This window comes from Ascaphus truei, chromosome 2 (assembly GCF_040206685.1).
Source record: "Ascaphus truei isolate aAscTru1 chromosome 2, aAscTru1.hap1, whole genome shotgun sequence".
NCBI classification, from domain to species: Eukaryota; Metazoa; Chordata; class Amphibia; order Anura; family Ascaphidae; genus Ascaphus; species Ascaphus truei.
The window spans coordinates 209488762-209503704 of NC_134484.1; the positions used below are offsets into that span (position 1 = coordinate 209488762).

Genomic DNA, 14943 nt, shown 5'->3' on the forward strand with positions numbered 1-14943 from the left:
TATTAACAATAATTCTATTAGTATTATTTATTAATAGTTATGTATTAATAATTATGTATTAATAATTATGTATTAAGTATTAATAATTCTATATGAATAATTATTTATTAATAATACTATTATTATTAATTATATTATGATTAATAAGTATGATTATTAATTATCATTAACAATTAATAATTTTTACTAATTAATAAGTATTACTAATTAATACTTAATAATTATTAATACCTAATTAGTAATAATAATTATTGATACTTAATTATTAATAACAATTATTAATACTTACCAATTATTAATAATTATTAAGTATTAATACGTTTTATTAATAATTAAGTATTAATAATTAGTATTAAGTATTAATTAGTAATAATTATTAATTAGTTAATTAATTGTTAATAATAATGAATAATCATACTTATTAATACATAATTAATCATAAAGAATTATTAATAATGAATTAGTAATAAATAATTATTAATAAAGAATTATTATTAATACATCATTATTAATTAATAAATAATTATTACTTAATGAAGAATAATAAATAGTTATATATTTAAAATTATACAATATAATTAAAATAATAATTATAATATACTATATCACACAGGAATTGAACCCAGGACCCCTTCATATGTTGGTTAGAAGTTCTACCGCTACACCATAGAAGCTGTGTGATGTCATAGACATCTAGTAGTAGACTTAAGATTTAACAGTAACATGTACCCTGTGGCAATGTGTTGTAGAGGATAAATATATTTATAGGTCATGTCTTGTCACACCACACCTATGGTGTAGAGGTAAGAGGCAAAGCATTGGTATCAAAAGGTCCCAAGTTCAATCCCTGCATGTGTTTTGTACAAAATGTATTAATGTTTAATTGTGTGTCTATAGTCAATAAACCATGGCACGCAACGAGCAGAGAGATATGAGCACATGGACAGCAGGAAGAGGAGAGCACTGGCAGCAAAATGGAGGAGAATCAAATCTGTAATGAGGAAGCTCAAGAGCTGATGCTCCTGAAATTTTAACGCGAGATGAGCACGTGGACAGCAGGAAGAGGAGAGCGTAAGGCCAGCGGCAAAATGGAGGATTTGAGATGCAGGTAAGGCGGCAAAATGGAGGCCCAGCCCTAGCGCCCTTGCCCCTGCCCTGTCACGCGTCATGACACGGGGACCTAATGGGGATAAATTGAGTAAGAATCCCAAGTACTCCAAGGATTTGCGGGATTGGGAATTAAGTGACGAGGGATCTGATGGGGAGGTACCATACGATGCTGTTGATACCTACCTCCCCATCAGATCCCTTGTATGCGGATACATATGCCTAACATGTACCTTTTTCTCCTGTGTCTAGAGGAAGGGCCCGAGGGTCCCATACCACTGCGAAGGCAGGGCCTGTAAGCCAGGTGGGTTCCCAAATGAATCCTACCAACTACATAAATGCCAAGGGTAGACGCAGCTGCTCCGCCTCTACGGAGGCGGGTACATCCGGTGTCTCATCATAAGCTGAGTCAGAGACAGGTACTTCGAGCCCCATGTCAGAATACGAGCACCGAGACAAGTGGTGGGCACCCCTGTACACTGGGTACAGCAGAGGTATGGACCGCACCAGGTTCCTGTTGATCAGGAACAACATAGTTGATCATTGGTGGGTGGTAGGTGTCTATACTCCTGAGGAGGTGGTGGATGAGTTGGAATACCGATTTCAGGAGATAGAGCAAGGGATCGTCATGCCTAAGGGGCCTAGTATATTGTACAATGACATTGCTCCAGTAGAGCTGGAGTTTTGGGTACTGCCAAGCAGGGCGGGTCCTAAGAAATTGCCCAAATTAAGCAGAGCAGACAGAGCCATAGTGTTTAGGTTTAGGCAGTCCCATGGGTACGAATACCCTTATGTGCCTGAACCCATCATGAGGGAAATAGAGGAGAACAGAAATAGTTGGCTCAGAACGTCCGTACAAGAATATTTGCGGACAAGGTTTAGTAAGGAGGGTTACCATAATGAAGACCATATCAGTGAGGTGGTCCGGGGCTGGAGTGTGGGGCGGTGCATATACATGCACAGCGTGATATACCGGCCAGAGTCTGGGTCGGTACAGCCCTACTACATTACAATAACTGACCATAATGGGAGGAAGGTACGAAAGCCTGACCCAAAGCATTATCATTAGTGGTTCTCCCCGTTGGGAGTGACGTTACTGTTACGCCACCTGGTGGTTGGCTCAAGAAATAACCTGCCTTGCAATGTGTTTGTTTCCCAGGTTTGTTCTCCGCAGGATGGTGCTGCTAAAGTTAGGTCCAAGTGGGGACCATTGGATTCCACCAGAGGGAGAGTGTAGCCCCTGTAAGAAATAGTGGGCTACCTATCCTTCTCCTACTGGAGTAAGTCCTGGTAAGGGCAGGCGCCAGTAGTAATCATGGGTTTGCGCCCCCACCAAGCCCTGCCTTGAGTGATAGAGGTAGGCCCCTGACTCTGTGGCAGGCCTGAGACAGAGGGGAGGTCCTGCTGACATCATAAGGGGAAGGGCTGTATCTATTTAGTGGGCTGCTCCTGTGTGTGTCTGGGTTCAGTCTGTTGGAGAGGTCAGTCTGTTGCAGTGGAGAGAAAGGAGTGTCAGTCTGGAGAGTGCAGTCTGTTGGAGTTGTGAGAGTGGAGAGTGCTGGAACAGAGAGATCATGGTCTGGGAGTTCAAGGAAACAGGAGAAAAGACACTCAGCCATACTGATTAGAGCTGATAGCACTGTAGTGCTGTGGACCAATGCCCCTCACCCTGCTGAGGGGGGTGACGGGGGAGATCTACCCTCACCCAGAGAGTATATACTGGAGGTGGGGGTTGGGGTATTGAAGTCCCCAACCAGCCCATCCTGCTAGGGTACAGCCTGGAGGAGAGGAGAGGAGGAAAGACCTGTACACATTGGGAGTGCACTGCTGTATATGAACTGCTGTATGCCGCTGTGCATGAAGTGTTGCTGATCTGTTGTGTCAAGGACAATAAAGAGTGCTACTATTTTATATCAGAGACTGTGTGTGAGTCTAAGATCACTCGCCCAGGGACCAGGGCATCTTCTGGGAGGATCTTAACCTATCCCTATAGGTCTCGTCAGAAGATGGAGGCGCTGCACCGTTGCTAAAGAAGATGGAGGCATATACCCCAGAAGCCTGGCCCTGTTATCCCCCACACCAATGCGGGAGACTCAGGCCCTCCTGTTCCAAGCAGGTATGCACCACCATAGTACATGTATCTGTTACGATTGTGCTCGCCACAAACCGGGACCGGACCGCGGGGCTGAGGTGGGGTTATTGAATCACCGACCTTAGTCTGCGCAGACTGATCCGGAGTGCGCATTTCGTAGTCGTACGTAGCAGGGTCAGGATTGGAGAAGGCAGCATCGTCGTTATTCAAGCAGGAGTTCGGCAACAGGTAGTCAGGAGATCCCCGCTTCAGCTTAGGAGCGTGAGCGCGGGAGTGGCCTCGGCCCATGACGCCGGTCTCAGCAGGGGGAGACAGCAGGAAATACACCACAGGGCAGCGTCGGGAAACCAACGCTTCAGCACAGAAATCAGAAACGGGCCCCCCCGCATGGAACTAGCAGGTGGCCACAGGAAACAACGCTTCAGCAGTGAACTCAGGAACGGACCCCTGCATGGAACTAGCAGGCGGCCTCAGGAAACAACGCTTCAGCAGAGAAGTCAGGAACGGGCCCCTGCATGGAACTAGCAGGCGGCCTCAGGAAACAGGGACAAGAACCAGAAAGGATAATACACAGGATACAAGCCAGGGTGGCTAGTGGCAGACACAGTAACGTCCAGGGTAGGAAATTATGCTCGGCACTGTTTCAGTGCCAACGCCCAGGGTATAAAGGACGGGGATCCAATCACAGGAGTCTGCAAAAGCTATAATCAAAGCCAGGAGTGGATTCCTTACAGTACCCCCCCTTCAGGTGAGAACTCCGGACGAACAGGATCCATCACAGATTTGGGGGACATGGAGTTGTTTCTAAACCTCCTTAGGCGAGAGGTGGCGTTGAAAGCCCATGGTTTGTTGGGATTCCTTACAGTACCCCCACCACTGGGTGAGAAGCCTGGGTGGACAGGACCATTCATAGGTCTGGGAGACATTGCGTTGTTCCTGAAGTGTCTTAGGTGAGATTTAGGTCCAAAATCCAGGTGTACATTGGCGAGTGCCGCAAAGGACAATGGTGGTACTGCGGTTTTTGGTACATGGGCAATGGGACCAGGGGACTCCGGAATAGGGACATCAGAAGGGCAGCAGCCAGGTGTCCGGTGCATAGTAATAGTCCAAGAATACGGAACACAGGACACTGATTGTCGGACAAAAATGACATTGGGGAATTCGGTGCAGACAATGGCTTTGGTGGAAACAGCATGAAAGAAGTTGCGAGAGTCTGTAGCTCCCAAGGAATTCAGGGCGGTGGTTAGCGAGGGTATTGGGCGGGCGGGTTCACTGCAAGATATTGGAGCAGTAGTCTTGATACGAACCAGGCTTGTAATCCCAAGCAATTCGAGAGAGCTGGTAGTAGTGTTTACGTAATTGTTGGTTGTGGTACATGCAGTTGCAGGATCCGCCTCCTTTGGCCTCAGAAATTTTGGGGGAATCAAATCCGAAGTTATGGCCCTGGCGAAGGGCATAGTAAGCATCATGGAGACAGTAGGGGATAGCACGTCCAAAACCCATAGTGGGGCTATCAAGAACAGGGATGGACGCCTCAGGCAAAGCAAATAGGTCCAGCATGAGTATCTTCGTCCTAGAGAATGAAGACATGCAATCCAGAAAGGACACCTCAGACACCGCACAGAAACCTGCAATTAAAGACTCTGTTTGAAAGGTGAGAAAACAAATCTTATCCGAGAAAGCAGGAATCCAGGTAAGCGGTGCAACCGGCTTAGGAATAGAAGTCTTGGGGTTAACACTGGGTACCTCCAACACAGAGAAGGAAAACAGAGAACTAGAGCTTGGCTTAGGAGTGGAGGTCCCAGGTACCCAGGTCTCGCCTGATACTGTGGGAGAAGGAATGCGAGATATTACTGCTTTAAACATAGGTTCTTAACATCGGTAGCTCCAGGCACCTTCCTGAGAGGTAACCCAAGTTTTGTAACAGGACAGTCAATAGTAAGTACCCCAAGTATTGTGGGAGACACAGGGAAATATAAGTCCATTTTAAAGACGGGGTCTTTTGAAAAAAGAGACACAGCGGGTATTACTGAAAGTTCCAAATGCGATACCCCTGAGTTCGTGGTAGTAGACATACAGTCAGTAGTGGATAACCCGAATACTGTGGGCGAATCAGCGTGAAACAGTATTATTAAAGGAGTGGGTATCCCAGACTTAAAGTCATCTTTAATCATCCCGGAGGCTGTGGCATGATCCATGAAAGAAACTGGGGTAGACTTTCCAATAGAAACAAAGGACATCTTGCTTGTCACTGAAGTGGGTGATTGGAAACCAGCAGGAACTGAACTAGCTGCTGTAATAAGATCAGAGTACATTGTGCTTGTTTCTGAATTGGGTCCCTGAGAATCCCTAGTGAGAGCATCAGACTCCATAGGAGACTCAGTGACAGGGGTTTTAGAACCAATTAAAGAAATTGCAGGTATCACAGACTTAATAGGAGAAATACCTTGCAAAACAGGAATCTTAGTAAAGGTGATAGGCATCTCACAGACTACCGCAGAGGTGGAGAGCAGGCAGACAGGCTCTAGTTCAGAAGTCAGAGAGAAGCCAAGGGTTAACACAGGGAGTGCTGGGGAGACCCTAGAAGCCATAAGGGGAGACTCAGAGCGTAGAAAGGGATCAGGGACAGATAAGCTGATCTCTGAAGTGATAGCCTGAGGGACCGTAGAAGGAATGCTAATAGCTGTCACCAGTCCCAAGTAGACAGACTTAGAGTCAAGGACAGGAAGTGAACTAGGGAAGGTTGCTTCCACAACAGAAGTTTTAGCAGCGGCAGAGCTTAACTCAGCGGCTGCTGGATAACCTTTAACTACAGTGAGAGGAGACTGCAGGTTCACAAAATCAGGGGGAAAGGGAGTTTGAAATTTGAAAACCTGATCCTTCAAAAAGGAGGGCCCTAACTGTAATTGACTAAGGGAGTCACAGCAGATACGCTGATCTCAGAAGGGGTCACTTGGAAAGGGGCATAATATGTACTGTTCGCTTTTAACCCTAGGATTAGAGAAGAGGAGAACACAGACAGTACAAGGGGGGCAACCACAACTGTGCTGGTCTCTGAAGTGGGTATTTGGGAAAAAGTGTCTGGGACATCAGAAACGACTACAGACTCCACGGAAAGGGGTCTATGCTCAGAAGCAGGGATTTCAGCTCTCTGAGTGACAGACTGGGTAAGCGACATACCTAGGAGTGGGGATTCTGCGAACAGGCTTAGGGAAACAAATGGTTCCAGAATACTTTTAACTGGAGCCAGTATTATTGCCGAAAGTTCAGGGGGCATAGCCCCGAGAATTTTAGCTGAGTCAGGGGACATAAGGGATTCATCCTCTGAAACTAAGGAGGTGTCCTTGACTGGCGGACTACAGGGATTTACCAAGGGAGGCTCACAGGGCTGACCTGCAGGGGTTAACATAGGAAAAACCTCAAGGGTAAAGTTAGGCTGTAGCTGAGAATCAGGAAAAGATACACTAATCTCAGAGAGTGGGGACATAGGGTTTTCAGCTTCTTGCCCTAGAGACCTCAGCTTAGTCTGCGGGATACAAGGGTTAACCATGGGGACCTCACAGAGCAGACTAGCAGGGGTTAAAACAGAAATAACCTCGGGAACAGAACTTAGAAATTCTGGTTTAGAACGAGAGGGCAAACAGGATGCATTTTCTGGTGCTGGGAGAGATACACTGACCTGGGGGATGCAGGGATTTACAGTGAGGGACTCATAGGCCTGTCTAGAAGGGGTTAAGACAGAAAGAACCTCGGGGACAGAACCCAGGGAGGTTAACTCAGGACTAGGGACCGTGGCAGGTTCTTCCTTAGCGGGGAGTGACAGGGAGATGGTTTGGCCTTTCTTAGGAGAGGGTGGTAACCCCACAAGTTTAGTAACAGGACTGGCAGCATAGAAATTGTGATTAGAAAGTGCATAGGCAGCGAGAAAAGGGTCCCGCTCACTTAAGATTAGGTCAAAATCTTGGTATAACACACGAGCGGCATCTAGAATCTGATCTAGAGTCTTTCGATCTGCGGTGGAATTAACAAGGTGCATCTGGGAGGACAGGGCCTGTTGAGTCTTTCTTTCCTCTTTAAATTGCTGAGATCTAGTAAGGAGTTCTTTACGACTCAGTCTTTCCAGAGGGGTTAAACCTTTATATAAGAACTCACTCTCAGGCGGAGGCAGTCTCTCAAACAGGTATGGTCTTCCAAACAGGGACTGGTCCGCAGCCTGGGACATAGGTACAGTAAAAAATTTACCAACCCCCGCCACGGCGCGGTCCGGTTTTGTGGGGCCGAGCATACTGTTACGATTGTGCTCGCCACAAACCGGGAACGGACCGCGGGGCTGAGGTGGGGTTATTGAATCACCGACCTTAGTCTGCGCAGACTGATCCGGAGTGCGCATTTCGTAGTCGTACGTAGCAGGGTCAGGATTGGAGAAGGCAGCATCGTCGTTATTCAAGCAGGAGTTCGGCAACAGGTAGTCAGGAGATCCCCACTTCAGCTTAGGAGCGTGAGTGCGGGAGTGGCCTCTTCATGAGGAGTGGCATCGGCCCATGACGCCGGTCTCAGCAGGGGGAGACAGCAGGCTGGCCGAAGTACACCGCAGGGCAGCGTCGGGAAACCAACGCTTCAGCACAGAAATCAGGAACGGGCCCCCGCATGGAACTAGCAGGTGGCCACAGGAAACAACGCTTCAGCAGTGAACTCAGGAACGGACCCCTGCATGGAACTAGCAGGCGGCCTCAGGAAACAACGCTTCAGCAGAGTAGTCAGGAACGGGCCCCTGCATGGAACTAGCAGGCGGCCTCAGGAAACAGGGACAAGAACCAGAAAGGATAATACACAGGATACCAGCCAGGGTGGCTAGTGGCAGACACAGTAACGTCCAGGGTAGGAAATTATGCTCGGCACTGTTTCAGTGCCAACGCCCAGGGTATAAAGGACGGGGATCCAATCTCAGGAGTCTGCAAAAGCTATAATCAAAGCCAGTAGTGGATTCCTTACAGTATCCAGCCCTCACTACACCCTAGAGGTCCAATCTGCAACCGGGGGGGGGGGGGGACACATGGGCTACATATATATATATATATATATATATATATATATATATGTGTGTGTGTGTGTGTACAATGTATGTGTACAATACACATACAGAGGCGGCACACTTTATCCTAACTCGGCTAGTGCCGCAAGCTGGGAGGTTTCCCGGCTTGCTCGTTTTTTTCCCTCGGCGTGCCGCGCGTCATCGATGCGCGGTCATGCTTCATCGGGAGCGTGCGCGCATGGCGTACGTGCCCAGAGCTCCCCGAGGGAGCCCTGGGTTCCTCTAATGTGGGGGATGGCGGTGGGGGGCTCTGGGGACCCGGCGGACCCGGAGAGGGGAGGGGGAAGCCCCAATTGGAGGACCGATCCTCCGAGGCTCCAGCGCGTGCGCGGGAGAATGCGGCGCGCGCCCGGTATCTGTCGCGGCCGAAACCGGGTAAATGTTAGAATAAACTCGGCCGCGACAGTACACACACACAGACAGACACACACACACACACAAAGAACAACATGACAGTGCCTAGTGAGATAAACCAAAATTGTGTGAAAATAGAGATGGTAAAACAAAATGACCGTAATCAAATATAATTAAAATTGTGTGCTAAAAATTTGTTATGGAACCTTAGTCCTATGGTGCTGTAATTAATACAATCAATAATGGTGACAATGATGAAAGAATGTGAGGGAATATATCTAGTAGGAAAAGACTCTAAAGTATGAGGCTGTTTCTTAATGAAGAAAATGAAGAAAATGACATAATCACAAAACAAAAAAGTGCTCGTTGAAATATTAGCCTTATATTATATATTGGTTTGAGTGTTTGTATGTAAGGATGCAGGCCTTTTTTCTTGATTTGATTTAGTTTATCAGTTCATCCTTCTTACATAGTGCAGTAATTTGATTTCTAGTAGTGGATGCTGCCCGTATTATAGAGATACATTTTGATTGCATACTTGCTATGAGCATAGACAACGTTTAACTATCCAGCAGGAAATAAACACCTCAATCTATTCAAATTTAAGTCCATATTTCTTTGGTATAGATATATACTTGAGAAACTATACCTTGCCAACATATTGATAATCAGATCCAGTATACTCCTCAAGCAGAAAAAACTGATTCCACATCCAGCTCCTTTTGGAACGGCTCCGCTCCTTATCATTTCCTTCAGTGAGTTGCAGTTTCTCTATCATTGGTTGGGTGTTAGTACTAGTCCTTTCTGGTAGGGGAGTTGTACAGCTTTGTTGGGGCTGACTAACCCAGAATAAAACTAACAAGCAGCTGAAAGTTCTCATTGTGACACAGATGTGAGCTGAGATCACACACGTTTGTCTCTTTTCAATTCAAAAACTGGGTTAGCTCCTCCACTGTATTCAGCATCAATCTTCCTGCTGTTCCATTTCTAGGTCTCAAAGGATCTCTGCAAGATATAACAACAGAAATTGCATTATAGAATTACTGGACTTAAATGTATAAAACTCCAAGTACAATAAACAATTTAAAACTATATATTTCCACCAAAAACTCAAAGCACAATGTTGAACATGAAGAACTGTTTGGAAATCTAATTTATAATGTAAGGTGATTCAATAATAACATTTTCGAGGGTAAAAAAACAAATATAAATAGAGACAGAGTCTGCATCACATGCCTAGTTTTTCAGTATATTTCTTTAGTTGACACAATGACAAGTAATTTTAGAAAAGTCTCCCTACATTAATTTTTTATTGAGAAGACTGATACAGTATGCCCGACTGGTCACATGACAAGGCATCATAAATGGTGCATTGTAACAATGATTTAAGTACACTTACAGCAAAAAGTACTGAATCAAGCAAAACTTTAACACAGCAAGGAAAATGCGTAGTATGCTTCCCTTTGGACTGTGATGACAGATGCAGTACACACAGATGCAACGGCCATTATTCGAACAAATCACGGTGCCGTTTCCGTGTGCTCTGCTGTATTCCACGCGGCATTAATGCCGCCAATAACCCCAGGCACTCGTGTTTATCGCGGTTGCTTTGTTTGAATTTCATGGATTCTGTTTCTTTGTGTGCAATGAAATGAATGAATTGTAATGTGTACAGTACAGTACTACTGTGTAAATTTCAGGTGTTTAAAAACCAGAACACTAAAGTGCCATTTTCTGCACTCGCCTGCACCCTAAAAGCAATCTTGCTGTGAAAGTGATGCACAGAATAGTAGCAATTTCCCGCTTGTTAGGCGGCAATGTATTCAACCAATTTCGATGTGCTGTGCGTCAACTTTTTTTTCACTGAGGAAAAAATAATGCTTAGGGCTGGAGTTAAAGGTGGAGTTTGGATTTTGTTAGTGGTGTTAGTTGTTATCATGCAAATGATATGTACAGGTGCGCCGACGAGAATTCTAAAACTTGCCTTAAACTTGCCTTGGGTACATGCTGCAAACATTTCAGTGACATTTCTGCAGAGACTAATGGCCCATCGGATTAACACTGCAGGGGTCCCTGGCAGTCCCATTCAGTTTGAATGGGACTGCCAGGGACCCCCGCTTTTAATCCAATGGGCCATTAGTCTGTCTGCAGAAATGTCAGGGAAATGTTGCAGCATGTACCCAGCATGTACTCAGGATGTACCCAGCATGTACCTGGGTCTTGTTGGTGATTGCCCCAGATTTGTTTTAGAATACTCGTCGGCACTACAGTATAAAAAAAATGGCAACCAGGAACTGTTTTTGTGGGCGAAAAATGTGTCAGAATTGTAGGTCAGTTTTTTCTTAGCGTAACAGACAAATGCAAAAAGGCTAAAAAAAATCCTAATTCATCAAATATGTATGAACATGATGCACAGCATGCAAAGAATAAGACACGGTGTGCCAAATGAAAGAGCATTAATAATCCCATGCCAACGAATGCAACCAATTATTTTAGATGAAAAATAGATATTATTTTTTATGCAATGCACTCTTTCAATTCATTTCCTCAAAATATTTATTTACATATAGCCCACATTGTGTTCCCATAGTGTTGCCGTGCCATACAATCTAAACTAATGAAGCTGAATCCAACCGTGAATTGATAGGTATAGATTATACAATGCAATCTTTTTCTAGAGATATGAGATTATCTTCAAATTTGTTTGCAATTTTTTTTAGTGTTTTTCTTACATTTCCCATTAGCAACAAAATTACATGACATTTTAAATTGTTCCAAATTTCCTCAATTTTGCCGCCTTCTGCCAGAATGTTACAAAAATAGTTGGAGGAGGCAGTATACTGTATACAGGGCCATTTGACCTTGAAAATTGACTTTTATTGCTTGGTCAATTTATTTTGCACAGATTGAGCATTTTTAATTTTTTTTTAACATGGTGAAAATAAAGTCAAATAAATAAGCAGAAAAAGACAGAATCCCTGCAAAGATTATCATTATAGAAAATTAGACCTTCACCCAATGTTGAACGAAAGTGTGTCACAGCATTTAAGTCCCACTAATAAATATGTTGTCTCTTAAAACCTTTCACCCAGCTGGATGATCATCCTAAAGCTGTCAGAACTTTTAAAACCTGGAATGTGTGAATGTCTCACATTGCAAGCCTCCACTCTTTTCTTCTATTCCTGTTGCATTCTCACTCTTTTGCTCTCTCGCTGCCCTATTATATCCACCATGACATTAATACATGCTGCTCTATTCTCTTAGGTACAATTATAGGAAAAAGAAGACAGTACACTCTGCATGCATGAATAAATCGAGCTACAGTATACACTGCTCAGTATAGATATTGTTCCAAAACTTCATACACATATCTATCTATATCTATATCTATATATATATATAAATATTATATACACACATACACACAGTATATGTAATGCATAAAGGCAAAACATGAAGTTGTATACTTACTTTTTCAGTTTCTGGCCCTAGCTTCACAATTATGCAAACCCTTCACATCTAAACACCCATGCAATTTAATGTAGACAAAGGTAAATAGTGTCAAGTATCTGCCCAAGCGATTGGAAAATGAGACAGTAGACAAGGGTAACTGTATCCACAGGAACAGCAGAATGTCCTATTAGAAGCTACCAATTAATGACTATGACAGAAGCAACTGCAATAGTGGTTGTATTTCTAGAACAGAAACATGTAGTTAAGCAGTTCCCAAGAAAACATCTGCTTTTTATTTCATTAGATGGGACTAATTAGTTACTGAGTTTTACCAAATACAGCAAGCGTTATAATTAGTTACTAAGATTGTTGCCACTGTTGTTTTAGTGTCCACCGACAAAATATCTTACATTATTTATTCATGCTTACTCTCTTGTTGATAAAGTGGATTGGGTTATAAGTTACTGCAGCTAAAATAAAAACACCAGCACACTCACAGATTTACATGCAGCATAATAATAATAATAATAATAATAATAATAATAATAATAATAATAATAATAATAATGATAAAATATTATTATTATTATTAATAATAATAATAAAATAAAGGAAGCATTGTTACGTGACATAAAGGCTTGCTAGTAGAGATATGCAAAGCTTTCCCACGTGTTAGTGAACTTTGAGTATTTCACTTTTTTTGGTTCAATCAAAAGAGGGTTGAAGCAAATTTCGGTAAGATTGTACACCTCTACTTGCTAGCACTATTTGACACATAATTATCAAGTAAGTGGAAGGGAAAAAAACAACTGAAAGATTTTTATCTTACGTTTACATCATCTAGTACAGTGATTTAGGTTACAAGAAAGAAAGCACATTTCAAATTATCCATTCCTCCATGCTGAGGAGAGATATGGAGAATATGATCTTTATATTTCTAATCAAATCGGTATGAAGACATGCTAAAAGCTTCACTTTTTAAATTATCTTTTCACTTTTAAGCTATTCAGTAATAACTATATATAGGACATTGCAGGAGCACTGTGTCACGGGAGACCAGGTTATTTACACCTTTTTACCGGGATCATTCATTGTGCAAAACAAGGTAGTAGTAATAATAATAATAATAATAATATGTTCTTGTTTAGCGCTGCTTGTTTTATGTAGCGCTTTACAGAGACATTTTGCAGGCATAGATCCTTGCTCCATGGAGCTAACAATCTATGTTTTTGGTGCCTGAGGCACAGGGAGGTAAAGTGACTTGCCCAAGGTCACAAGGAGCCGACACCAGGAATTGAACCAGATTCCCCTGCTTCACACTCAGTGCCAGTCTGTGGGGCCGATTCACTAAACTCCGTTAAAGGGCTTCAAGAGCGCAAAGTACCCTTTAAGCCCGATAAGGCTGCAGTGAGATTCACTAAGCAGTGATAACTGCGCTTTATCGGTCTTAAAAGGTATTTTTTTGCCCTCGGCGCAAAATGCGCACAATCAGCCTATTGCGCTGATTTTTGTCCGTACTACCGATTCACTAAGCAGCGCTAAGTGAATCGGCCTTAAAAAACGCGCCAAACAAATGCGCCAGCAAAAGGCAGGCGCAAAAGAAGCTGGACTTAGAAAATATTTCTTTGTTTACCTTTTTGCAGGCACACCATCCATACAACAGGCCCGCGGGGTGCCCGGGGGTCCTTGCGGGGTTGTCCGGAGGTCCCCGCGGGCGTCCGGGGGTCCCCGCGGGCCTGCGGTACCAATGGTCTTCCCCCAAAAATTAAACAATACTGTAAAAAAATACCCCCGTCCCCTAACACATACACTACATTAATGTGCAAAATTACTATTATTCACATATGGATAATAATGCATTTGCCCATTAAATATACATTAATACAATAAATACATTAAATACATTTTGTACTCACCCTTGTCCGGCACCCACGATGAAGGCCAGCCGCATCTTCCTCCTCATCCATACACTGGGGTGCTGAAAAATATACACAATAAGAAAAAGAGCCAAACTAATGTCCCCTAACCCCTTAATGACCTTAGCGGTTATTAACCGCTACAGTCATTAAGGGGTTAAGCCACCCTGACCGATACCCACCCTTCACCCATTTATTTGTACAGTGGCTTCATCATGTATATATATGTATATCAGAAGAATGACCTAGGCGCACGGGGAGACATATATATATATATATATATATATATATATATATATATATATATATATATATACATGATGAAGCCATTGTACAAATAAATGGGTATTGGGTCAGGGTGGCTTAACCCCTTAATGACTGTAGCGGTTAATAACCGCTAAGGTCATTAAGGGGTTAGGGGACATTAGTTTGGCTCTTTTTCTTATTGTGTATATTTTTCAGCACCCCAGTGTATGGACGGGGAGGAAGATGCGGCTGGCCTTCATCGTGGGTGCCGGACAAGGGTGAGTACAAAATGTATTTATTGTGATTAATGTATATTTAATGGGCAAATGCATTATTATCCATATGTATAAGGGGGCGGGGGGGATGTGTGTGGTATATTGCTATGTTTATTGGGGGCAATTGTCCCCAATAAACATGCTATTATGCCTTAAACCCTTCATTGCCTTAGCGGATAGCCGCTAAGGTAATGAAGCTGCTTTAATGTATTTTTATTAATATTGTGCAGTAGCAGGGGACCCCCTGCTCCCGCACACTATTATTAAGATGTACATTAATGCAGCTTCATTACCATAGCGGATAGCCGCTATGGTAATGAATTATTATTTATTGTTATGTGTTTTTTAATACTAGTGTAGATGTGCAGGGGGTCTTCTGAGCTGAACCGCATTGGTTTCAGGTCCGAG

The 14943-nt window shown here is 43.5% G+C and overlaps 1 protein-coding gene across 3 annotated transcripts in view; it reads right to left on the reverse strand.

The window, feature by feature from the left end:
* Window positions 1-14943, reverse strand: part of LOC142487138 (cadherin-6-like) — a 431390-nt gene that overhangs the window by 223532 nt on the left and 192915 nt on the right. For 2 of the 3 annotated variants that reach the window (XM_075585904.1, XM_075585905.1), the window contains one exon: window positions 9295-9650. The exons of the other annotated variant lie outside the window; for it this stretch is intronic. In XM_075585904.1, coding sequence (XP_075442019.1) covers window positions 9295-9525 — 231 coding nt within the window. In that variant the 5' untranslated portion in view covers window positions 9526-9650. The remainder of the gene's footprint in view (window positions 1-9294; window positions 9651-14943) is intronic. 3 annotated transcript variants of the gene reach the window in all.